The following is a 26,864-nucleotide window of genomic DNA, read 5'->3' as shown; positions in this document are numbered from 1 at the left end:
TACATTATTGCAAAGTAAAGATGAACAAACTTTGGATTCTACTGTTAAAACAATCCTGCTGCTGTTCTGACAGATACAGTTTTACTCCATAATGACTCTATTATCCTTTATCATCTGCATGACTGTATGTGGTGTGGTTCCTAATGATAGATTATCAATTAAAAAACATTTATTTAACATCATATTCTTCATGGGTTTTATTGTGTGTAAATGTTACTTGTTTGTGCTAAACAGTCCCACAAAGTCATATCAGTTATTACTGATTAGTGTTGAATAACACAGGCTTTTATTATTATTATTATTATTATTATTATTATTATTATTATAAGGTTGACTCTATGAAAATGAAACTCAACATTTGTCTGTAATTTAACTTATAGTCAGATCATTTTTTAGATTATTCCTGTTTCAACATTAGTGTTGAGGCTAATAATTATTTCTGCTTCATACTTAAATAAATCTATATTCCATCTACACTGTCACAGTTTTTCACTTTTTTCCAGTCTGTGATCAAATGAGATTGAAAACATGTAATAATATGAATAAATAAAAATAAAACACTTGGTCCATGAGCTCAGAGCTAACGTATGTCTTTGGTGTCACTTATGTATTCAGATCACCTACTGAGTGCTGGAGTGTGTGTGTGTCACGCCATCTGTGTGTGTGTGTGTGTGTGCGTGTGTGACGTCACACATATCCAAATATTTCCAGGAAAAGACAAAAAGCTGTTGAAATGTACAGTATGTACAGACAAACTAGGAAAACAGTATTTCACTTAAAAACTCTTAAAATTCTAATAAATCAGTTGATGTTTAATGAAACACACGTTGGAACATGAACAGTCCTCATACATGTTGGTACAGTGAAGTATTGAACAGTACTGATTGATCACAGAAAACAGGGGAGGCCAAACATTTCATGCATCAATAATACAATACAATAATCATGTAATTCATCTACTTAAAGCTGTGGTATGTAGAATGGCGAGACTTGTATAGAAACAATGACACAATATTTATATACTAGTTGAAAACAGGATTAAAATGAACAGAGAGGTTCAGATTCATCCAGAAACACCTCTGGTTAGCAGCTCATTTACAACATGTAAAATTATTTTATATTTGACTATTACTCTTAAAAGAATCAGAGTCAAGAATCGTTAGGAATCGGAATCAAAATTGTTCAAATTCAAACAATGCCAACCCTACTCAAAGGTGATTATGGATTTTTGACCAAAAAATTTACATTCTGAAGCTTTAAGTGTCCAAAAGCTATATTTCTAACGGATTATTTCATTACAATTGTCTCAGAGAGAGAGAGACAGAGAGAGAGAGAGAGAGAGAGAGAGAGAGAGAGAGAGAGAGAGACAGAGAGAGAGAGAGAGAGAGAGAGAGAGAGAGACAGAGAGAGAGAGAGAGAGAGACAGAGAGAGAGAGAGAGACAGAGAGAGAGAGAGAGAGAGAGAGAGAGAGAGGCAAAAAAGAAGAAAAACATAAAAACTAAGGTCTCTACACACCTCCTAGTGGGGGTCGTGTTATACATTGTGTTATACATTGTGTTATACATTGTGTTATACATTGTGTTATACATTGTTATACACTGTAATACACTGTAATACACTGTAATGCATTCCTATATACATCCATTTAATAAATGCAGGTATGAGAACATGTCCAGTTATTTAACAGTTTAGTCTAATTGTACTTGTTTTCTAACTAAATAAATATAACTTTGACCAAATAAACAAATATAAAGTTGAATTCTGTCAAAGTGTCAAAAATACAATGTCACCAGTATCTATATAAAAACATTAATATTTGTCTGAAGTGAGATACTTGTCGTATTTTGTCCATGTTTGTAATTATTATCATTTCAATGGAATAATTCCCAGTGTCAGTTAAAGCAGATCTTATATCTTTACATTATGAAATAAAGTAATGGTGCTGTTTAATAAGTAGTTAATAATGATAATGTCACCCTTAAATTAATATGAAATCTATTCTAAAATAATCATACTAGCTGTTTTTAAATATATATATATATATATATATATTAGTTAATATTGAGTACACAAAGTGCATGCACTATATTAAATTACAGTATATATACTATATTAAAGGAAAGGGAATCATTTCCTTTAACACACATTAAAACGAAGGAACCCTTGTTTTGAAAAGTTAAAGTTTTTTAATAAAGAGGAGTGAATTGTCCAGAATCCTGTGTTTTTAGGACGAGTCATCGTGATGACGTGGACGATGAAGTGCTTTAGGTTCCTGGAGGTCTGGTGGTTCTGCATGAGTGGCAGCAGGCCTTACTGTAGTACCAGTGGCTGCACAGATTCACCTTTAGAGCCAACAGACAGTTGGTGGAAGATCGATCCTGACAGTTCTCGTCTGAAACACATGAAATAAATTTAAAATCACTTACAGGTAGAACAGGTACTGGAATCCATGCAGGACATCTACAAACACCTTTATTTCTCTTTTTACTTCACCTTCAACTATAATATGAACTGAAAGTCTACGTGTTGTATGCTGAATAAAAATACACACCCTGAATAGTGCAAATGACTTGGTCTGTTCTTGAGTTCCATGTATGGAACGTGTCTCACAGCAGTTAATGAATAAACAGTTTCAATCAGTATTAGTAGTACAACTATGACCTTTACCAATATAATGCTGTTAATACCACAGGAATCATGCAAATAATTACTAATTACAATTTAATTTAGCAGTCAATTTTATCAGAAAGTCACTATTTACTGTGAACGCTGTTATTCTAAAATAAACACGTAGAGAAAAATACCAAATCTTTCAACCACAGAATCACTTGTTGCAAACGTTATGTAATGGAAACACCAGATTGTTGTTGTATTCACTTATGTTTCTATCAGCAGCACTAGCTCACATTATTACATTATTACAGCTTCATATCATTTTATGAAAAGGTTCCATCTTTTACACTATATTTATCTAGTGTTGCTTTTAGGTTTTCATTTTATTCTTATTATTATTATTATTATTATTATCATTATCATTATCATTATTATTATTATTATTATTATTATTATTATTATTATTATTATATTATTATTATTATTATGTTGGGGGTAAGCTGCAGCTGGCTATACTACTGTGGATGGAAAGTGTGAAAACAATGAGGAAATACCAGGATTCTCAGTGTTTTATAACAACATATCTATGAAGTTCATCACTTTGAAGTAGTTTGTTTCATCCACTGTAAACAGATTAAAGGTGTTTTACAAACTCAATCCTGATTATGTGGGATTAAAAGACGCTCGTACTGATGTTTGAACATCTTTTACATTCAGTAAATCTGCCTCTAGTTGTTACTAAACATGTTTAACATCAGGATGATTCAACACATCTATAGGTTTATTAAACACACAAGGATAAATCACAGGTCTATTAACAGCATTACTGTACATGTTGGTGAAGAAATAACTTTCTGCATCTACAGTGAGTCATAACAGAAAGCATGCAGCAGTAATGTAAACTAGTGTAAATGTGATATAGATATAGTCGTAGTACCAGGGGGCTGAGTGGGGCAGGGCTGGAGGGTACACGTCTGTTTAGACACTGGTTTGGTTGATGGGTCACAGCCTCGGACCAGTTCTCTGTCCTGGTAACATTTGACATCCCTTAGTCTGATTCCCACACCACATGTCTTAGTGCACTGAGGACACACACAGAATAGAGAACATAGACATTACACTACTAATACTAGAACTATTACATGGTAGATGGAGCTAAAGGGACTGAAATGTTGTAGAAGGAGAAACTGCCATCTTCTGGTGATGTTGTACTATCACTGTCAGACTGTGACCTCTAGGAGAAGAACACTGTTGTATCTGATTATAGATGTAAAGACGTCCTCTAGCAGATTTTATTAAATGTTAATCAATTCAATTCTGTTTATGTAGCACCAATAAAAAACAAAGTCATCACACTGTACATATCATAATATTAATAATGATTATATTAAATGGGGGATAAAAAAGAGAACATTTCCACAGTAAACATATAGGAAATGATAGAGAGGAACGATGGAGAACAGGAAGTAACTTCCTGTAGAACCAGAGCTTGGTTTAGTGGACAGGAAACACACAACATCAGAGAACCACAGATTAGGAACCATCAGCACCAACACCATGAGAAGCTAGAGGAGAAACAACAAGTTTCAATGAACTTTGAAACAATATGTCACACGACTATGTTCCCATAAATCTGGAAATTAGTGGAAATGGGGGGTGGGCCCCCATCTGTGTGTGTTTCTGTTAGTGCAGATCTTTGGTTCTATCCCACTGCACATGTTTGGTTTTAGGTATAGAGTGTTTGAGTGATCCTGTGTAAATGTTTGAGTGACTCATATTCAAGCAGATAAACATAGTGACCACGATAGCGTGGATACACAGAGAACATGTGTCTGATTAACGCCATAGATCTGTATGGTTTAAGCTCAAAAAGTTGAGTTTGTGCACATTTATTATGATTTACTAGTGCAGACCAGTTTTTATAGTACGACGAGGTCAAAAGCAGGAAACACGGAGATCAGATCACTGTGCGTGTGAACCTCTGATAAATGACTTTTCTTTGTGTGCACTTTTAACTTGGTTTTGAGTCACTGGGTTAAACCACCATGGTTCTCCATGTTTAGAGGGTTCTAGTATTTACACTAATGGACTAAACACAAATATTGGAGATTCAATGTGCTCGACTTTTACAAAGACATTCTGCGTGTTCGGGACCCTCCCGTTGGGAGATAGATCAGACTAACGCTAAACACAGTTTTTCTTTAGACCGACTGTTGCAGGTAATGACGACACAATAAGACATTTTTACATGAACACAGCAGCTTTGGTGTTGACGACTGTCAACGCTAACGTCACACACGTTTTGCAGTTTCTCCATTTTGGTGTCATTGCTTCAGGCTCGTTGTGACATGTGGTCATGACCTTGTCTACGACTTATATCTGTGCAGGTCGTGTTGTATATATACACGGTTCCTTCTTAGTGGAACTCTGCTCTGTGTTAGAACCAGGGATAAGTCAGTTAACAGTAGGTCTGGTTGGTTTATCTGTATGTTGTACATGTTCAGCTGTTTATTTACAGTACATACAGTGCTAAATGTTGTTATTGTGGTGGATGACATGCTTTTTATAACATTTGTCTCTGGTTGCATCTATGCTGCAGGTGAGCTGCTGGTTGCTTTAGTGGGCGGTGCTTAAATACCATCTGACTACTGGGCGGAGTTATTAGACTGGATGCTGGTGTGTTGTGTGTGTTACTCCAACCTGTCAGAGTGTGTGACTATGTGTTTACTGGTAGGGATCAGGACGCCTTCTGTGTCCAGTGGTCCCGACAGTTACCATTACATGTGTTCTTCTATAATTAAGAATGTGTGCGGTGAGAGAGGTGGGGGACATAGCGCCCCCTACTGTCACCCTCACCTCAGACCAGGGGGTGGTGTACCATTTGAAACACGGCCTCTCAAAGCAGGTGTTCTCCTCCTCAGGTCGTTCCAAACCTCCACACTCCTCATCATCAAATATCTGAAACTTTCCTCGACTGATGCCGACACAATGAACCATTCTTTGTTTTACTCCTCGACCACAGGTTGTGTTACACTGCACAAAGAAACAACACAAACCACAAAAGTTCTCTTACCACATGAATTAACATTGAAGTGAAAAAGACGCCTGTGTGTGAAACTCAAAGTCCGGGGGCTAAATCTGGCCCTTTAGAGCATCAGATTTGTCCCCCTCTAGAAAGTAAAAATATGAAACTCATTATAAATCACCAACTATTTCAGATGTAGATAGGGTTAGGGTTCAGATGTAGATATCTCAGCCCCTCTAAATACCTCAACTCAAACATTATCCACTCTATTGGCAAAGCTCAGTTTTCTACTTCTTACATCACATGACAACAGCAGTCATTTTGTTGAAAGAACTCTTAATTTTTCCAAAATCTGGCAAATTTTCATCAAATTAGGTCCCAAAATTTTCCCAAATCCCCAAAATCAGGAAAATTTAAGTGATGATCCTGCAGAGACTAATATACTCACATACTTTGACATTTATATATTATTTATATGTGAAAATACAAACCAGGGCACATTAATGTTTGCACCTAAAACCTGTGGCCCACTAGAGATCACACTGGTCCATATTTGGCCCCTGAGTTTGACACCCCTGCTTTAAGAGCTTTACATTACTTCTTATTTTTACTTGTGAATTTTTTTTTGAATATGTAATTCCTGTTATTGTTAAAAACATGGTCTATCCACACACATGCTAAATGATGATGTTTGAGGTGTACTAAAACCCCACCCTCTCCCAGTCTTGACTCAGCCAATGAGGAACACAGTCTCTGTCTCCACACGGGTGGACGGCCAGGGGTTTGTTCTCTATAGAACACTGGTTCTCTGACACCACTCGACCCTCAGGAGCTTTACAGTACACGTGACGAACCATCTTCCCCTTCCCACACGACCCTGAACACTGGAGAAGATAAAGATCAGAGATGATTAGTATATGTTGAACCACTGTAAATAATCATATAACTCATTAGAACACTCACAGGACCCCACTCAGACACAGTCCAGTGGCGTTCACAGGGGGGACCAGAGCAGTTCCTAGCACTGGGGGGTTTGGTTAAAACGTCACATGACCTGGTTTCATCAGAGCAGCGAACCTCTCGGGTCACCTGACCTTTCTGTCCACATTTAGCAGGACACTGGAGTAAAAGCAAGGAAAATAAGATGAATTCATTCGTTGCAAAACATTTGCATCACAAATTATAATATAATAATATAATAAAACATGTACATGTGCAAAGTAAGGTTGTCCTAAGTACTCAGATTAGTCACGTACAGAAGTACTGATACAAGTACCTATTGATACAAAATACAGAGAATATGATGCTTTAGAAAATAATCAATTTTAGAGAAATTGTTAATTCTTATCAAATAACTTTGGTTTGTATTGTAACAGACTGGGTCCTATGTTTATGTTGTTCTACTTGTTGTGTATTCAATGATTCACTAATGTGGAGATGTCCCATGACTTTGAAGGCATCATCGCTATTATCTTTGTTTACGTGTGTTCTAGGTGGTGATTGGCTGAGAGGCTGGGGGGAGGAGCTGTGTAAGCGGAGGAAAAAGTGTAAAATTCGGTTCATTGTGAGTAATCCACAGAGTAAGACGATACTTTGTGGCTGTTCTGTTTTATTTTGGCGTGGACTACGGCCCACAGTAGTCGGGTTTTAACGTTTCATTAAAGGCTACAAAACTTGGATTGTGTTGTCATTACATTATTGTGATATTTTGGACTTTGCTCCTCTTTCTCTTTTCCTTGTGTGTGATGATTCCATCACATTTGAATGAAATACTGTAATGACATGATACTGACCGTAAAGAGCAACTCTTCAGCTTTCAGAAACTAGTAGAAATTCTCACATAGAGCAAATATGAGCAGAGTTACAGACTTTTAAATGAATGTGTTCCCGAGATGCCTTCAGGGTCCCTGGGAAACACGGACAATTTGATTAATTCATAAAATGTCCCCACATAAATTGGGACGTATGGTCACCTTAACTTTGTTGGCAACACAGATTGTCGTGCGGTAAACGAGGGGCGTTCAAGGACCGTCGGAAAAGTGGAATTTTTATTTTCCAAAAAATGTTATTATGGCTAATTAAATAATATCCAGGGCTTTAACCCCCAATAAAACAGCCTAGTGACGGCACTGTCAAACACTCAAATCACATCTACTGTATATAAATAAAAAAGCTTGTTACTTTCATAATGGCTGAGCGAGGTAATGGATGCTTCTTTAATACTCCATGTTTCCTCCCAGATGGAGTTAGTGAGCCCCTACCTCAGTCCACTCTGCCACCTCCCACTGAGGACCACATGCTGGGCTTTTACACGCTCGTCGTTCCACAGGTCGTTCCAGGTCCGTTCCAGCACACAGGTCACTGTAGATGGAACTGTCCAGCCCAGGTGATAACATCTTCCAACAACGAACCTGACGGAACTGGAACCCCTCCCCACAGGTTCTGGAACACTCACTCCAGCTGCCTGCCTCCCATCTGAAACATCACATTCCTATCATAGCACATCTGTGTGGATACATAGAGTTCATCTTCTGAACGTCTCTAACCAAAGCTCTGATGATGGTTTACCTGGGCTGACATTCTCTACCAATGCAGAAGTCGTGAACTGGTTCTGGTCGAGTCAGAGCATCACAGTACATGTCATGGACCTCCATCCCATCGTATCGGACACATGTGACAAAAGACTTGGACACGCCTGGATTATGGTAGAGACCAGGAAGTGGAGATAAGATATGCTTGAGAAACAAGTTTGAGAGACATTAGTGAATTGGTAAATATTGTGTTTGTGTTGGGTTCATTAGTGAGGTTTAGCTGCTGTGGGGTTATCTTTATTTGATGTATTTTACTGTGAGAACCCACCAATAGAGCAGGTCATGCTACAGGGCTCCTGAGAGGACAATTTCCAGCGATACATGTCAGCAACACTCAGTTTCAGGTTTTTCTGGTGGAGCCTTTGATTCCCCCTGTAAGAGCAAACAGAAAAGGTAGATAAAATGATGGGGGTCCTCCGGGAGTATGGGGTATCAGACCCCCTGATACGGGCCGTCCATTCCCTGTACGACTGGAGTCAGAGCTGGTTTCCAGTGAGGACTAGTCCAGGGATACCCTTTGTCCCTGATTTGACCTCATTTCTAGGTGTAGCCAGGGTGTTGAGGGGTTCTGGTTTGGTGGTCTGTTGGCTCTAGAAGGTCATGACCTTCAGCTCTCACTGGATCGATTCACAGGCAAGTGTGAGAATCAACATCTCCAAATCAGAGTATCAAAGGTGGAGTGTCTTCTCTGTGTTGGAGATGAGGTCCTGCCCCAAGTGGATGAGTTCAAGTACCTCAGGGTCTGGTTCATGAGTGATCAAAGGATGGAGCCAGAGATCGACAGGTGGATTGATTCAGAGTCTGAGCTGAGCTCTGGATCTATCGGTGGATCTTGGTTCCTACCCTCACCTATGATCATGAGCTTTGGGTCATGACCCAAAGAACAAGATTGTGGGTACAAGCAGGTGGGTGGCTAGGGTGGCTGGGCTTTCCCTTAGAGATAGGGTGAAAAGCTCAGTCATCAGTGTAGAGAACATTGATCCGTATTGAGAAGAGCCAGATGAGGTGACAAACACCTGATTAGGATGCCCTGAACCTCCCTAGTGAGGCGTTCAGGGCACGCCCCTCCAGTAGGAGACCCAGAGGAAAGACTATGGCTGCGTCCGTTATTAGGTCTAATAATGACTAATCATTATTAAGTCTAATAATAAATAATCATTATTAAGTCTAATAATGACTAATCATTATTAGGTCTAATAATCAATAATCATTATTAGGTCTAATAATGACTAATCATTATTAAGTCTAATAATGACTAATCATTATTAAGTCTAATAATAAATAATCATTATTAAGTCTAATAATGACTAATCATTATTAAGTCTAATAATCAATAATCATTATTAAGTCTAATAATCAATAATCATTATTAAGTCTAATAATCAATAATCATTAAGTCTAATAATCACTAATCATTATTAAGTCTAATAATCAATAATCATTATTAAGTCTAATAATGACTAATCATTATTAAGTCATTATTAACCCTAACCCTAACCGGGCCTTTTTGGCCTTTGGGACTCCGGAGGCAGCAGACAGGTACCGACGGGCCAAGCGGAGTGCAGCCACGGCGGTCGCCGAGGCAAAAGCCCGGACATGGGAGGAGTTTGGTGAGGCCATGGAGAACGACTTCCGGACGGCTTCGAAGAGATTCTGGACCACTATCCGGCGTCTCAGGAGGGGGAAGCAGTGCACCGTCAACACTATGTATGGTGCGGATGGTGCGCTGCTGACCTCGACTCGAGACGTTGTGGATCGGTGGGGGGAATACTTCGAAGACCTCCTCAATCCCACCGACACGCCTTCCAATCAGGAAGCTGGGCCCAGGGACCCGAGAGTGGGCTCTCCTATCTCTGGGGCTGAGGTTGCCGAGGTGGTTAAAAAGCTCCTCGGTGGCAGGGCTCCGGGGGTGGATGAGATCCGCCCGGAGTTCCTCAAGGCCCTGGATGTTGTGGGGCTGTCATGGCTGACACGACTCTGCAACATCGCGTGGACATCGGGGGCAGTGCCTCTGGATTGGCAGACCGGGGTGGTGGTCCCCCTTTTTAAGAAGGGGGACCGGAGGGTGTGTTCCAATTATAGAGGGATCACACTCCTCAGCCTCCCCAGTAAGGTCTATTCAGGGGTACTGGAGAGGAGGGTCCGCCGGATAGTTGAACCTCGGATTCAGGAGGAGCAATGTGGTTTTCATCCTGGCCGTGGAACTGTGGACCAGCTCTACACCCTCAGCAGGGTCCTTGAGGGGTCATGGGAATTTGCCCAACCAGTCCACATGTCTTTTGTGGACCTGGAAAAGGCATTTGACCGTGTCCCTCGGGGATTCCTGTGGGGGGTCCTCCGGGAGTATGGGGTATCGAACCTCCTGATAGGAGCTGTTCGTTCCCTGTATGACCGGAGTCAGAGTCTGGTCCGCATTGCCGGCAGTAAGTCGAAATCGTTTCCGGTGAGGGTTGGACTCCGCCAGGGCTGCCCTTTGTCACCGATTCTGTTCATAACTTTTATGGACAGAATTTCTAGGCGCAGTCAGGGCGTTGAGGGGGTCCGGTTCGGGGGCCTCAGTATTGCATCACTGCTTTTTGCAGATGATGTAGTCCTGTTGGCTCCAACACACCGTGACCTTCAACTCTCACTGGATCGGTTCACAGCCGAGTGTGAAGCGGCCGGAATGAGAATCAGCACCTCCAAATCCGAGTCCATGGTTCTCGACCGGAAAAAGGTGGAGTGCCTTCTCCGGGTTGGAGATGAGGTTCTGCCCCAGGTGGAGGAGTTCAAGTACCTCGGGGTCTTGTTCACGAGTGAGGGAAGGATGGAGCGAGAGATCGACAGGCGGATTGGTGCGGCGTCTGCAGTGATGCAGAGTCTGCACCGGTCCGTCATTGTAAAAAGGGAGCTGAGCCAAAAAGCAAAGCTCTCGATTTACAGGTCAGTCTACATTCCAACCCTCACCTATGGTCATGAACTTTGGGTCATGACCGAAAGAACAAGATCACGGGTACAAGCGGCCGAAATGAGTTTCCTCCGTAGGGTGGCTGGGCTCTCCCTTAGAGATAGGGTGAGAAGCTCAGTCATTCGGGAGGGGCTCAAAGTAGAGTCGCTGCTCCTCCGCATCGAGAAGAGCCAGATGAGGTGGCTCGGGCACCTAATTAGGATGCCCCCTGAACACCTCCCTAGTGAGGCGTTCAGGGCACGTCCCTCCGGAAGGAGGCCCCGGGGAAGACCCAGGACACGCTGGAGAGACTATGTCTCTCGGCTGGCCTGGGAACGTCTCGGGGTCCCCCCGGGAGAGCTGGAGGAAGTGGCCGGGGAGAGGGAAGTCTGGGCCTCCCTACTGAGGATGCTGCCCCCGCGACCCGGAAACGGCTAAGCGGGAGAAGATGGATGGATGGATGGATTTGAGTGTTTTTTCTAAATTCAGGTGTTTCTGTTTTTGAGATATTTAGAGTTTGTATCCATAGGTAATGAAACGTCTCTACTGACATACGTTCATGGCTGGTATTAGTGATCAAACTAAAATCTTTAACTTCCTATTTGTGTATTATTATTATTATTATTATTATTATTATTATTATTATTATTATTATTATTATTATTGTTATTATTATTATTATTATTATTATTATTATTATTATTATTATTATTATTATTATTATTATTCTGCTATACTAAATTACCTGGTTCTATTAAAGCGACCATGGTTCTTTCCTCCATCTTGATTGGTTTTGTTCTGGTTGACGTTGTCTTCGCTGTTATTATGTTGGTTCCCAAGCACAAACTCCAGCGTCTCATTAGGATGGAGAACATCTAGATCTAGACCCCTTCGGCCCACCTCGGCAGGGAGTAAATCAGATCCTTCTGTCAGAAGCTGATTGGTTGAGATATTGATGAGTAATCCTGGATCAATGCTTCCATCCAGTAGAACCCTCCAGATGAGGTTTGGAGAACCAGGGTTCCTGTCCATGGATCCATCACTGGCACCAGGATTAGGAGTGCTGCAGGTGTGGTTCCTGGTTCCTGTAGTAGAGAGAATAATGTTGTTGAAACGCTAGAACTTAGTGTTTATCTTTATTGTTATGATGTGAGACTTTATTTACATATATTATTGTTATTATTATTATTATTTGTTTAAAACAGTTTCTAAGACATTCTTTCATTGCCTGAAAACAAAGAGAAATAAATTAATAATTATTTATTCTATCTGTATCATGTACAACATCAATATACTTAAATATCAGGGTTGGGGTCAATTACATTTTTTAGTTACAATTACATTTTCAACTACTCAACTACTTCAGTTTCAACTCATTTATGATTGAGTTGGCCAGCATTTTTTTTAATTACAATTAGATTATTTGTTATCCTCGGAAAGTCAATTACATTAATTATGTTCTCAATTACTAAAGTTCAATTACAATTAATCACAATTACTGAGCCTGAAATCAAAATGAACTTTCCTCTTGTGTTAGCTTTCTGTTAGCATTTCTAGTGCTATACTAAAAACAAATATCTATTATCTAGTTTATTTCCTATTGGTTAGGCTTCATAATCAATGATAATATTGGTTATTAATATTTTTGGTGTCTGTGTCATTATACCTGTAGATTTCATTGCTTTTTAAATGATAAAATGAAACATCATTTAATAATTGTTAACTACATGTATGTAGAACTGTACATAGAACTGTAACATGGTTCCACAGTTTTGGGTTAAATTATAATTGACAGTTTATATAGAATTTTAATTGCAATTACAATTATTGTCAATTATCTGAACTCACTTAAACAATTACAGTTATAATGACATGGTTTCTCACAGTTTTCGTACCTTGTAAAATATTTACATGATTGATTGTGTAATGCACTGTGTCCAACTCATGGCCCGTGGGCCAAATCCAGCCCTTTGGAGCATCCAGTTTGGCCCACGGGAAAAAGTAAAAATAACTGAGAAAACATGAATCATTGTGTAAATGAAACAATATTTGTAGGTGCTCATTGTTTTCCTGGTGCTTACTGTATATCACATGATTACGGTCGTTTTTAATGTTAAACTGTTGAAAAAAAATTTCGTCTTTAAATTCTTTCAAAACCCTTCAATTTTACTCAAATTATTACCGGTACATATTTCCCTTAATTAAATAGAAATTAGTCACAAAATCTAGGAAATATAAAGTGTAGATCCTGTTGGGACTGATACAGTATCTGTCACTTTTATTGTCAGTTTTTTTTACATATTTAGTATTTTATGTAGAAGTCTAAACTAGGAAACAATAATGTACATAAACATAAAATCTGTGTCCCTCTAGAGATCAAACTATTTGTTCCCTGAACTAAAATGAGTTTGACACCCCTGGTGTGATGGTTTAGTCTGGTATATGATTACTAATAAATTTAGGATGGTTCTTCTACTGTACATTACAGGTGTAGATAGGTGTAGAGGTGAGCACCTGTAAACTCCTCCTGCTCACAGTCCAGAGCTGCTGTGTCCTCATACACTTCATTAGTGTCCTTTGTCTCGTCCTCCACCATCAGCTCCTCAGGGTTCCTGTAGTCATATAAACTACTGTTGGGAGTCAGAACACCATGAAGTTCTCCTGAGACGTCACTGACGGATGTTTCTGATCCCGTGTAGACAGGAGGAGGATGGACCGGAGGTAGAAACTCTAGGAGAACTGTGTATTCATAGGTGATGTAGGGACTTCGACCATTCTGGTTCCACACCTGAGTTAGTGACAAACATCAAATCATTTCATATTGTCACAGAAAAGGTGTGACGTCGAGTATTAAAATGCATAAGTCAAACTTACATTAAGAAAAAAAACCATAACATATGATTTATGCACCGTCATCCCCTCCGCTATGACTGCTCTGAACAACATTACACTGCAAACAATGTGAATCTGTTATTTTTAAAATGTTCCTCATTGTGTGTTTTAAGCCAATTTTATGTGTTTATTGAGCTGAATGTGTTGCTGTTACTATTCTATTCTATTCTATTCTATTCTATTCTATTCTATTCTATTCTATTCTATTCTAAGCACTACTGGTGGCTTTGGAATAAAAGAGCTGCTTTCTTCTTGTTGATAGTTACGTTACATTTTGTTATTTTACAGCAGTTTTATTGTGTTTTGGACTAAATTATGAGATCTGTGGAATATTTTAAACCACTTTTATTAAAATATATGGATTCAGTGCTGGATAGTTTATGTCGCTATTTGTTTCCCAAGTTAAAATAATTGAGTGTTTGCTGTGATGGTTGTGTCTTTGGATGCTTTATATGGTTAAAAACACATTTGTGACAGTTGCAACAAAGAAAAACATTAACTGGATAAAGTTTGTAGATGATGGAGATGTTTTTGACTATCATGAATGTTTTCCTCGTGTTGAATCCTTTTAAAGTAACAAAGCATCATAGCACTCAGAGTGTATCTATGCTGGTTCATAGCGCTAATACGGATTCACGCGGATCGACAACATTTTGTCATGAGTCGTCATTTGTTCACCATTGATACACACTCCACGCTGCAGGTGACTCGTCACGTTTGGAGATGCCACAGCTGAAGAAAACATCAGAGTCCAGGACCTGTTCATACTGTGTCGTAACGTTCCATTGAAACGTGAGAGAGCTTTGTGTCGAACCCCAGCATTTAATGAGTATGAAACTAACATCTTTACACGTGACCACGTGGACACTCTGGACATATAGTGAAATAGACGAAGGAGAGGCATGTTTACCAATATATTAATGGCCTGATCGATTGGACCTTTGGCAACAATGTACTCTATTCCTGTCTCGTAGACGTCCATCGGCCTCCGATATTTAAACACAGTTCCTGCTGCGTGGAAGTTCTGAGGACTGTCCACCCTGTACGCTCCATTAAAGAAGAAGTTTCCAGCCTGGTCCGTCACCGCTGGGAAAGGAAATCATTCCCATTAGAACGTGAGAATTCTAATATGTACTGTAATAAGTACTGACCTAAAACATCAGCTGATTTCTTCCTCTCAATGATCTGAATGTCCCAGGAACCTTCAGGGATTTGTGTAATGAACGAGTATCCTTGAAAAGATCACGTAGATCACAGTAAACGTTTGCCTTCATTGATTGTTTCTCACAGAAAAATGAATATAATCTCTCTGGTGTTGTTACTAACCCAGAGCGGAGGCTCCACGCCGGTAGTTTCCAGTCACTTTACTGCAGCTGCTGCCGTCACCCTGACAAACGCCACATTTATCCAACGTGTTGGATGAGAAAAGAACTCCATCACATCCGATTGGCTGAGCAGCAAAGTAGGAATATTATTTTTAAATGAGTCTTTGAGGACCTACAGTAGATCAGGCTGTTATTCTAGTGTGTGATATTTGAATAAATGAGGCTTCAGAGCTCACCTCACATGCTCCGTCCACACACACACCACGGTAGCTGCTGTATTTACACGACGTTCCGTCTCGAGCTGTGACCATTAGTTGTCTTTGGCCATCGTTGGTGGTGCAGTGCAGGTCACAGGGATTACTGGAGATATGGACGTAATCATCTACAGACGTACAGTTACAGATAATCAGAAAAACAATCAAAACAAAACAATTTAACCACAACAATAACAGCTGCTTTGTTCTACTTTCCATGATGTTTTCACTGTAACATTGGGATCATTTTATCTTATTAAAACCTGATAAATGTTTTTTCTCATCTATCTTTAGTATAAGTCCATCCATCCATTTTCATACCCGCTTATTCCCGTTTAACAGGGTCACAGGGGTCTGCCGGTGCCAATCTCCGGCTCTCATAGGGCGCTTGGCGGGGGTACACCCTGGACAGGGCGCCAGTCCATCACAGGGCAACACAGACACAGACAACCACTCTCATTCACTCCTATTTAGAGACTCCAATCAACCTTACAGTCATGTTTTTGGATTGTGGGAGGAAGCCGGAGTACCCGGAGGAAACCCACGCAGCACGGGGAGAACATGCAAACTCCACACAGAAGGGCTTGAACCCAGGACCTTCTTGCTGTGGGGCGGACGTGCTAACCACTAAGCCACCGTGTGTCCTCTTTAGTATAAGTGACTTTGTAAATATTATAAACTTATAAAGTGTCGTTTATTCTTTATCAATATCTCCTGACTCAGCAAAACACAAACATGATAATAATTAGTGTCCATCTTTGCTCTGATATTGATTACAATGTTTTTAAGCAAAGCTGTTGGAGAACAAGTATTTTAAGAAATAAAGCAGTTTTAATCCATGCTGAGTAAGAGAAAGGAGCAGAATATGACTCAGCAGTAAAATATGTTCATTTGAGCTCCCACTGGTGTTTATTATGTTAAACTTTATTAATCATTAGCAGCTGTTTGATGCTCATCAAAAGCTGGAGAACTTTTTATTTCATTTCTTGTGAAATGAAGAGAGAGATTTTCTGTATTTGTTTTTCATCTATGTGACTATCAGGGAAATGCATTATGGAATATTAAAATAATGAGAATGTTATAACAATTATTACATTCTACATTATAGTCTTATGTTCTATATGTTCACACATTCACCACGTTATATACTGTAGACTGTACTTATCGCTACATGCACTAGACTAGACAATAATAAAGCGTACCAGGGTAAAGAGGTTTCCATTGATAAGTCATTCCATTGTAGATCTGAGAGTTAAAGGACCAGCATTGTTCCTCCCTGAAGCTCCTCCCACTAGCAGGACAATCCTGCACACAATAGATTTATCATTTAATGCACAGGGAGGATTTTCTATTATTTCATGATGAGTTGCTAAACCTAATCAATCAGATCACAGATTATGATTGATTACATACAGTACATGAAGATGAATAGATTACTAACCTTAGTGTTACAGAGGTTGTACTTTTTAGCCATTCCTGTACAGGTGAGGTTGTCCCTTCCAGCAGCAGCAGCTTTATTCCTTTCAAATGATAACAATATGTTTTAAAATATTACATTTTTATTACACATATTACATTTCTTATGACGCTGGATTCAAGAATAAATCTTCAGAGACATATTTCACTGTATGGCTACATTGTTTATGTCATTATATTATGATGTTTCTAAGTGTGCAGGAGTAGGAGGAACATGGGTTCAGGTTAAAGGTGAAGGAGAACGACACTGTGGAACATTTGGAACCACTGTCTTTTACCTTCAGGGCCAAACAGGAAGTAGTTTGTCAGATTTGATCAACTACTAACGACTGCAGCCAGCGGAAGGTCCAGCCCCGCCCACATCCAGTACCATAATCGTGCTTCGTTCAAGATCGTTTTCGACCTTCTTGGACTTCTGTGAAACGTGCTGCATTCATGAAACCTGCAAACTTTGTAATTTTCTCTTTAACGTACATAAATGTTGTCATCTATGAAACTAAATGGAAAATCTATAATTAGATCATCTAAAAAAAGACAAATGCAGGCCTGCCTCTACTTGGGTCATTCCATCTTTGTGATGTGAAATGACAACGTTAACCTTTAGCTTCATAACGTAACAAGTCTCTGCACTCCTCATTACATCTGAACATTTAACACTCACTGACGTGATGAACTTCTTTCTTCTTCTTAACCTGAACGACTCCTAACGGCTCCTAAAATTGTATTGTGGGCGGGGCTGGACCATCCAGCTCCGCCTTCCCGCAGGCTGCAGCCATTACCTTCTCGCCGTTGTTGTTCCTTTAATGATGCTAATTCTAACCTCTGTTTGAGACAGTGTCGTTCCTGTGACATCACTCCTCCTCCACATGTACGGGTGCAGGCGGTCCATTTAGCCCACTCCCCCCACCAGTAGGTGGTCCCTTCCAGGTCCTCCTCCAGACTGTTGGAGGCTACGCTGTCCTCCTGTTGACAACCAAAGCATTTTAATATCACTCAAAGGTTGTAGTGGCTGATTATCACAGGGAACGATGAGACTCGCTGGTAAAACCACTGCTGACAACTTGTGTTTTTGTTACTTTGTTGTATTCATTACCTTCCAATGCATTTGAAATTATAGAATTTTAATAACAATTTTAAGTCCCTATGTCGCCTTTTTTCACATCAATGCTAAATGACACTACACACCCTTAAACGTGCTTCCACAAAGTATTTTTTCACTATGAAGTCCATAAATTATTTAAACTTTAATGATTTTCTTACGCACTGTTTTAAGGAGTAGGTGTACATTTTAGTTCATCCTCAGGTCTCAGAGTGAGGTATCAGATATCAGATTAACCTGACTCAGCAAAACCTCAGTCAGATGAAACAGCCTCAGGCTTCAAAATAAAAGTCATCAGACTTTTTAGTTCAGTAGCCAAATACTTTTGTTTTATTTATTTATCTATTTTATTGGGACATTGATGAATAATCATATACAAGTTGTACACAGATTGTAAATGTGCCAGATTATAGTAAAACTGCTCATTTACATCTGTAGTCTTGACGCAGGACACACAAGTAATACAATGTACAGTATACACAAATGCAAAGCACAATATAAAAACTACACAAATTATATTTGAACAAACATTTGGCAGGTCATTGATGTACACAGAAAACAGTATAGGTCCTAATACAGAACCTTGGGGGACCCCTGTAGGGCATTCTACCAATGATGACACGGTGCCACCCACACTCACACACTGTCTTCTATCAGACAACAGAGCAGTTTGATCTGGGCCACAGATATTATGTAGGAATACCAGTCATTTCCACATTATTGTTCCTCGTTTACACTTCTAGATATACATTAAATATGTAAGAAACCGACCATATTCAAGCAATAAGTGACAGATATCTGTCCCAACAGGATCTACACTTTACATTTTCTAGATTTTGTGACAAATTTTTATTTAATTAATTAAAAATGTAAACATTTTGTAAGGGTTAGGGTTAGAGTTTGAGTTTTTTCAACAGTTTAACATTAATGACTGCCATCGTGTGATATAAGCACCAGAAAAACTGTGACCCCTGTAAATATTGTTGAGTTTCATTTACATAATGATTCATATTTTCTCTGTCATTTTTATTTTTTTCCAAAGGGCCAAATTGGATGCTCTAAAGTGGCGTATTTGGCCCCCTGGCCTTGAGTTTGACACATGTAAAGAGTAATGAATTGTATATCTGTAACAACCCCACTGTAGTTGAATTCTCAACACATGCAAAATAAACATTACCGGCATAACCTCCAATATCAATCTATCTATATTACGATATTTGAATAAATAAATATGAATAATAAAGTATAAATATTTAAATCTCAGCGCTGAGTCAGCATACCTGAAACATAACAGTGGTATTTGCAGGTGCTCTTGTGTGTGTGAGAACATTTGACACTTCACACATTCCTGTCATGCATTAGCATTAGAACTTTGTCCATTTTATTCAGACAAATTCATCCAAGCGACGTCTGGAATGTGGACTGAGAATCTTATAAAGGTGTGAGACAGAGCAGCTGTGAGGGCGACAGACGGTGAAAATACCAGAAAAACAGAGACAGAGTGAGTGAGAGGAACTGATGTGTGTGTGGGAGAGCTGGAGTAGGTCATTAGAGAGGTCCAACATGTCAACACTCATTTCAACAGGATTCCCTGTTGGACCATTGACAGGATGTTGAATGGGTCACTAGAGAAAAATCCACTTCATGGACTCTGTGTGGAACAGTCTGGGTCACTGTGCTGCTTTAAAGTCACATTCTTCACTGTTCAAATGTCTGTCAGTCTGCCTCATTACAGCCTGCTGCTGTGGATACTTGTTACTTCTTTTTATTGTAACCTCATCAGCCCAGTTTATGCTTCTGCGTCACGTCCAGTGTTACTTGTAAATAATAATTAGTTAGTAATTACTCCTCCAAGGAAATAATCTGATTACTTTACTGATGACTTGTTTTCAAAATGAACTTACTTTACTTAAAGTAATTGCTACTTTGCCAAAATGTGATGTACATAATATTAATCAGTCGACCTTTCAGCCTAATTCTAATATTTTGACATGTTCCACATTAAACATTGAATCAAGTGAAACAGTCTGTTTTTAAATCTTGTTATATTATTTTTTTAACAGATGTACATTTAATCAAGTACAAATGAAATGAAATGCAACAGTTTGTGGCTTGAAGAAAATTATGAAAAAGGTGCAAGTGTTGTTTCTATAACGGATCAAGAAAACGTAGGTGTTTTATTATCTCCTTTCATGTCTAGAACCAGACAAAATGTGTGTTTTCTCTTATTACCAGTGTGTGTCTGCGTGTTCCATTAAAAGCCAACGATGGCCGACATTAATCCATGACAGTCGACAGTAGTAAATACTGTACATGGTGAGTAAACACATGGTTAGGTAGGCAAGTATTGATGTGACTCTGAAACCACGCCCACTCTCCTCGAGGCATGGCGGTAAATTGCAGAATGATGCGTAACCTCGATGCAGAACTTTAAATGTTCAACCACAGCATCACGCTAACAGCGTATCGTAGCACAGAAACATAAACCAGGCTTAACTCTGGGTCAAACAGAGACCCTCAAAGAACATCTCAGGTCATGTTTCCATCCTTCACTAATGATTTACCCAGTGGGTTCAGACACCCTGTTGTCAGGGTGGAATAACTCTATAAAACAGATATTATTATTAGAAATGAATATTTCCTTCAGTGACATGTCTGAGTGTTACGTACCTGTAATCCTGTGGTGGAAAGGTTCCCCACAGAGAACCCCAACATTAGGAAGAAGAGCCAAACCAAACCAGTCTCAAAAAACTGGTCTCGTGCCTCCATCTTAAAACTGAACAAAGACAAAGAACGTATTCACCAAACTGCTTATGCAAAAAGGTTGTTATGATAAGGATGACCATATTATCTGTGGTTCTAGTTTCACACTGGCATGAATTGTAAATATGTCATTTTTTTCATTGCAATAACAAAACATGCATTACTGTCTCATAATGATTACACTTCTTGTAGTGTTGACCTTTGACATCATGTGCAGACAAGGTAAATATGGCCGTGACACTTTAAGTCTTTGCACTTCAAAATGGAAAAGCCTGGTTTATTTTAAACTTAAACCTAACTTGAGAAAAAGCACAGCCTAGATATCATATTTTATACTTTACAGAAAAGAATCTTAAAACATTCTAAAAACCCAGTCAGTCAGAAAGTAAATCATGGATGTTTCAGACAAACACTTGATAAATGGCAGATGGAAGAAGTTCTGGCAATTGTTTTGTAAAAGTTTTTAAGCTACATTTCACTTGTTGTTGTGCACAAATACTTGCTTTGGGATTAAAAAAAACACCCGTTGGAAACTGAAAGCATTGAGTAAGTCATGTTTTTTATCAATCAATAAAAGGTCACAACTTCATAAAACACACTTTTCTTCATATTTCAGTGTAAAGGATTAAAGATTAAAAAGTCTGCTTTACCTTTAAGTTATTGTCTATGTGCACTATAAAGAGTTAATAATTCAGAGGTATTACTGAGGTATGTGGGACTGCCAGAATAAATAATAAATAACACATGCTTCTGTCATTACACGACCAACAACTGGGCTTCACTGAGGCTTGTGTAGAAATAGTTTGATTGATAAAAAGCGATGCGTCCATGGCCAATACTGCATTGATTTAGCAATAGCCCCAATTATTAGCATCTCCTGTGAGTCTAAACAGTCTGACAATCTAATGACGGCCGTCTACTGCTTCATAGAAATATACAGTGTAGAGTGGAAAGACTGGGAGCATGTATAAAGGTCCAACATTATACAAATATATACAAACATTTTAATGGTTTTTTTAACAGTAATATGTATCGCTGTAGTCTTATTACGAGGCTACTAGAGTGAAAATGTATGATTCTCCATTCATTGTTTCCTCCACATTTTGTTAAATGTGTGTCAGACAGGAGAGTTTGTGTTTGCTTTGTTTGTGACATCATAAGCGGAATAACTCCTCCCCTCTGCCCTGTTCCTCCTCACAAACGAGGTTCTCGAAATTAATTGATGACAATCACTCCTGCCAATGTATTGATGACGAGTTTTAGCCCAGATTTGCAATAGTGAAAGTTCTATGAGGTTCTATAATGTTCAACGAGGTTCTGTAAGGTTCTGTAAGGTTCTGTAAGGTTCTGTAAGGTCCTATGAGGTTATATGAGGTTCTATAAAGTTCCTTAAGGTTCTGTAAGATTCTGAGGTTCTATAATGCTCTACTAGGTTCTGTAATGTTCTGTGAGGTTCTATAAGGTTCTATGTTCTGTAAGGTTCTGTAAGGTTCTATGAGGTTCTATGAGGTTCTGTCAGGTTCTATGAGGTTCAAGGTTCTGTAAGGTTATATAAGGTTATATGAAGTTATATGGGGTTCTATAAGGTAATCAGAATCAGAATCAACTTTAGAATCAGAAGTATATGTGGCTATATGATGTTCTTTGAGGTTCTATAAGGTTCTATGATGCTCTGTAAGGTTCTATACAGCTCTTTGAGGTTCTGTGAAGTTATATGTAAGGTCCTGTAAGGTTCTATAAGGTTCTATGAGGTTCTATAAGGTTCTGTAAGATTATATAAAGTTCAGCTACAGCAGAAATAATTGCAGCAAATAATTGAATCTAAATTGTATTGTATTTTCAGTTCTACCAATTAATATTATAATTAAAATGCATGTTTTCAATTAAAACGGTATCAACATTTCCTGCAAGCCATGAGGATATTGGCTAGTACGACAATATAGACATTTCTTTTTCAAATGAATAAATAAAGGCAGCAGAATGGGGCAGAGACACAGGATAAAACATCCACACCCTCTGGTTCCCTGGGGCCCCTCGCCCTTGTTTTTATAACAGAACGACTGCATGAATGTGTCTCTGAAGCAGCTCATGGTTTTAACACATAGCAGATCATTCCTGTGCTCATATTACATCAATTCACTTCTGAATCAATCATTTAGTTTGTAGACAGGCAGCAGCTAGTGACATAGTGTCATTTATTAGACAATAAAAAACTTCAAATTAAAGGTTAGAAATGCTAGACAGATTAAAAAGTACCGAAAATGCTAATTATTTAAGTCGTGATGATCAACAGCTGAAGTTTAAATGATTTCTTAGGTTTTATTGTTTTCATATTATTGAGTGTGTACATGAAAAATGATGTAAATGTTGTGCTGCCATTAGTATGCAGATGCATTTATTGAACTGTGGTTGTATTTAAACAATGGTATCTAGCACAAATACAATTTATTATTATTATTATTATTATTATTATTATTATTATTATTATTATCCATTCATACATTTTCTGACCCTCTTGCTACTTTTCAGTGTGGTGGGGGTCTACTGGTGTCTATCTCCATCTGTCTTCAGACGCTAGGTGGGCTTACACCCTGGACAGGGAACCAGTCCATTGCATATTATTAATATTGTTAATATTATTAATATTGTTTTATCTCTTTGTACTGTTATTTCTGGGACTTTTCTGTCATGTTTCAGCAGGTTTAACTCTTGGGTTTGGATATAAATACTGTATCTAAATACCTGTAGAATCGTGTAGGGATAAATCTTTAGGTTGGTCAGATGATTCTCTCCACACATATAAAAGTGTATACTTGTGCTTTAGACACACTCAGATAAATATAATATATTTCTGGTGTCACATGAGCTGCAGGACAGTGGTTTAATAATTATTGTCTGGCTGCATTTCATGTTCTTTCTCTCTCTTTGTTTGTCTTTTTTCTCATTTCACTCTAAAAACCTGGGTGTTCCTCACATCTAGAGTTCCTGTTCGTCTAGGTTCCCCTGAGCCCTGCAGGCTATGAGTGGGAATGCAGGTGTAAAAGGTGTAAAACGTGTAAAAGACGTAAAATATGTAAAAGATGTAAAATGTGTAAAAATATGTAAAATCTGTAAAAGATGTAAAGGGTGTAAAAGGTGTAAAAGGTGAGCTCTGCAGGTGAGTTTGATTCCTCCATTATTAATAAGATGTTTATCTTGTTTGTATGTCTGCTAGTATTTACCTTTTTCAAAAATGAACTTGGTACCATGTCACTAATTATTTGTCAGCTTGATAGCAATAGTTTAAAGTAGTCGTAATCCACAATGTTGTAAAGCTAACATGATTTAAACTAGCATGACCTGCACTAAGCTCCACTGCTGACTACGGAGCCCGATAAGGGACATGAATGAGATTTTTTTTTTTTTTTTTAAAGGGGGTAATTATGTCAGGATCCCCACTTACTATGTTGGGGGCATGAGTTAATAAGTCTGGGCTCAGGGTAGTTAAGTCGGGGGGAGGTTCTACAGCCTTCCATGGACCTCTGTGTGCTACAGAGAATGTAGTTGAACATACTGTAGATGTACCTGAGGGCCTGTAGAACAACAAAGTGGTGGAGTTTACTGAAAACAATTGGATTTTCAATGACATTTTTGATACACTCCACCTGTACAGTACTGTTGGTGTGATTTGAGGTGTACTTGAACGCACCATGAAGCTCTCGTTGGCTTCTGACGGTTTTACCGTAATGCACAACGTAAATGGGTATTCTACTTTAAACTGCTGATTATCTCTGGCCCTTGACTTAGTAAGTCTGTATCCATGTCCCTTACCGGACTCCGTAGCTGACACAACCAAACGTAGACTTTATTTTCAGACAAACTCAAACTAACATAAAAGTCAGACTCAAAATGACTTTTGACCATGGTTATACACTGATATATTTACTGTGATTACTTTTTAAATCAAAATAATTCATTTGTTTTCAAATGAAGCATAAACTGAAAAGTACCTAAAAAACTGTTCTCGACCAGCCACAATAATTGAGTCTTGGTGTAATTTATACAGACTACACCACAACATGTAAGTACATGCATTTAGATTTATACTTATATCTATACTTTATATTTCCCTCACTTAATTTTTTAGTATATTTCTGAATTAGTCATTTTAGGTACAGTAATTCATTACATTTCTACACCCAACCATTACTGAGTAAATGATTATTTTTAGTTTTAAAATGATCATCAGACATTGTGCATCACATCATAGCCGACCAATCAGATTAAACGTACTGTATGGCACCAAAACAGCATTGAATGGAGGTTATTTCCTCAGTTTTAGAGTTCATAAATATATTTATACTTAGAGCCTGAGAAATGATTTTATTTTAAATTGAACTCATTGGTGTTATTTTTTTAAAGGGATGCGCCACTGTTTTTATAAATGTGGCCTAAAACCTTCGAAATGTCCTTATTAGAATATCTATGCCTAACAAAATGCATTACTTTATTTTCCATATTGAAATGATGTCATTGATGACATAAATTGCCCCTTTCAGTCCATTGAGTTCTATATGAGGTGAAACATTCAGGATCATTTAGCAGCTTTTTCAGTCAAAATAACAACTTGTGCTGCTTTGTGTTGATCTAAAAGTCAGTAAAAGTCAAAAAAAAAAGTTTACCGAAACAAAATCTGTGACCACGGCATAAAGAAAAGAAGAAGAGCTCCATGCATGTACAGTAAATACAGACAACCAGAATCTACTGCTGCTCATTAATGCTGACCCAAGTAGAATCTGTCTGCTACCAAGAACCGGCGTTCTAGTCAGAAATGGTTGAAGGTTTGGTTTAATGGTTTAAGTCCAGATTTTGAGATCAACCCGAAGCAGAACAAGTTGGTATTTTGACTGAAAAATACTTCACCTCCTATTGAACTCAATGGACTGAAAGGTGCAATTTACATCATCAATGATGTCATTTCAACATGGCGGTGCACAGGGTAAAGTAGGCAAAATAATGCGTTCTGTTAGTTATAGATATTCTAATAAGGACATTTCAAAGGTTTTAGGCCAAAAAATAAATATACATATTGACAAACCTTTTATTTTCTACAGATGACTTTGTGGGAAATAAATTGAGTTCTAATTGTAATAGATTGTGTCTCTACCTTTTTAAGTTTCTACATGAGATGTTTACTGTATGTAAGGGACCCGTACCAAGATTTATTACCAACAAAGTAACTAGTAACTTTTACTTTGAATACTATTTTTGAGCTACTTTTTACCTGTACTTGAGTAGATTTATCAGAACTCTTTACACCTTTGCAAATTGCAACATCACTTTGTGAAAAACTATTTTAATATTTTTTTTATGTAACATATTTATTTTCCCACAGAGGAGCATGTTTATAGTGCATAGTAGCAATAATATGATGATGAATCTGTACTACAGCACATGCTCTCCCTGACACACACACACACACACACACACACACACACACACACACACACACACACACACACACACACACACACACACACACACACACACACACACACAAACTTTCCAGACTGGGGCCTCTCCTTAGTCTGGAAACCCAATGAACGCCTGCACTAGAACACACTCAGCATTAATTTGTGTGTGTTTTGTTTCTACTATAAAACTCCTGAGTTCCTCATAAACACATGTGCATGAACAAAATGCACAAAATGAACAAAAGGTATAAGTACAGGAGAAACCTACAACAAACACATATAGACACACACAAAGATATACACACACACACCATTATTAAATGCTTTACATATCAATTACTTCATTAATAGACCCCAGATATGCAAATATGTACCCACTCACCCTGCTGCAGTCCAAGGGCTCTCAGTCAGAAAGGAGGGTGCCACTCAAATGTGGTGTGTGTGTG

The 26,864-nt window shown here is 38.5% G+C and overlaps 1 protein-coding gene across 1 annotated transcript; it reads right to left on the bottom strand.

Annotated features, from left to right (window-relative positions):
* Positions 1-2,213: 2,213 nt before the first annotated feature.
* Positions 2,214-26,864, bottom strand: ttc16 (tetratricopeptide repeat domain 16). Its single transcript, XM_028457893.1, has 19 exons — positions 26,801-26,864; positions 20,873-20,978; positions 17,924-18,066; positions 17,069-17,147; positions 16,830-16,932; positions 15,610-15,755; positions 15,375-15,498; positions 15,200-15,280; positions 14,959-15,134; positions 13,671-13,944; positions 11,902-12,241; positions 8,499-8,602; positions 8,208-8,334; positions 7,901-8,114; positions 6,603-6,758; positions 6,353-6,523; positions 5,471-5,647; positions 3,552-3,696; positions 2,214-2,393 (listed from the first exon to the last, which is right to left on the bottom strand). The coding sequence occupies exons 2-19, from the start codon at positions 20,969-20,971 to the stop codon at positions 2,266-2,268; spliced, it is 2,787 nt and encodes a 928-aa protein (XP_028313694.1). The 5' UTR covers positions 20,972-20,978; positions 26,801-26,864; the 3' UTR covers positions 2,214-2,265.

The sequence above is a fragment of the Gouania willdenowi genome, chromosome 9, assembly GCF_900634775.1.
Source record: "Gouania willdenowi chromosome 9, fGouWil2.1, whole genome shotgun sequence".
NCBI lineage: Eukaryota > Metazoa > Chordata > Actinopteri > Blenniiformes > Gobiesocidae > Gouania > Gouania willdenowi.
The sequence above is the reverse complement of the archived record's forward strand: the minus strand, read 5'-3'. Positions and strand labels throughout refer to the sequence as shown.

Coding starts and splice junctions, on each gene's coding strand:
- ttc16 (XM_028457893.1), bottom strand. CDS start 20,971: ATGGAGGCACGAGACCAGTTTTTTGAGACTGGTTTGGTTTGGCTCTTC. Junction 16,933..17,068: donor ACAACCTCTGTAACACTAAG/GTTAGTAATCTA, acceptor TATTGTGTGCAG/GATTGTCCTGCTAGTGGGAG. Junction 6,759..7,900: donor AGGTGGCAGAGTGGACTGAG/GTAGGGGCTCAC, acceptor CTTTTACTCCAG/TGTCCTGCTAAATGTGGACA.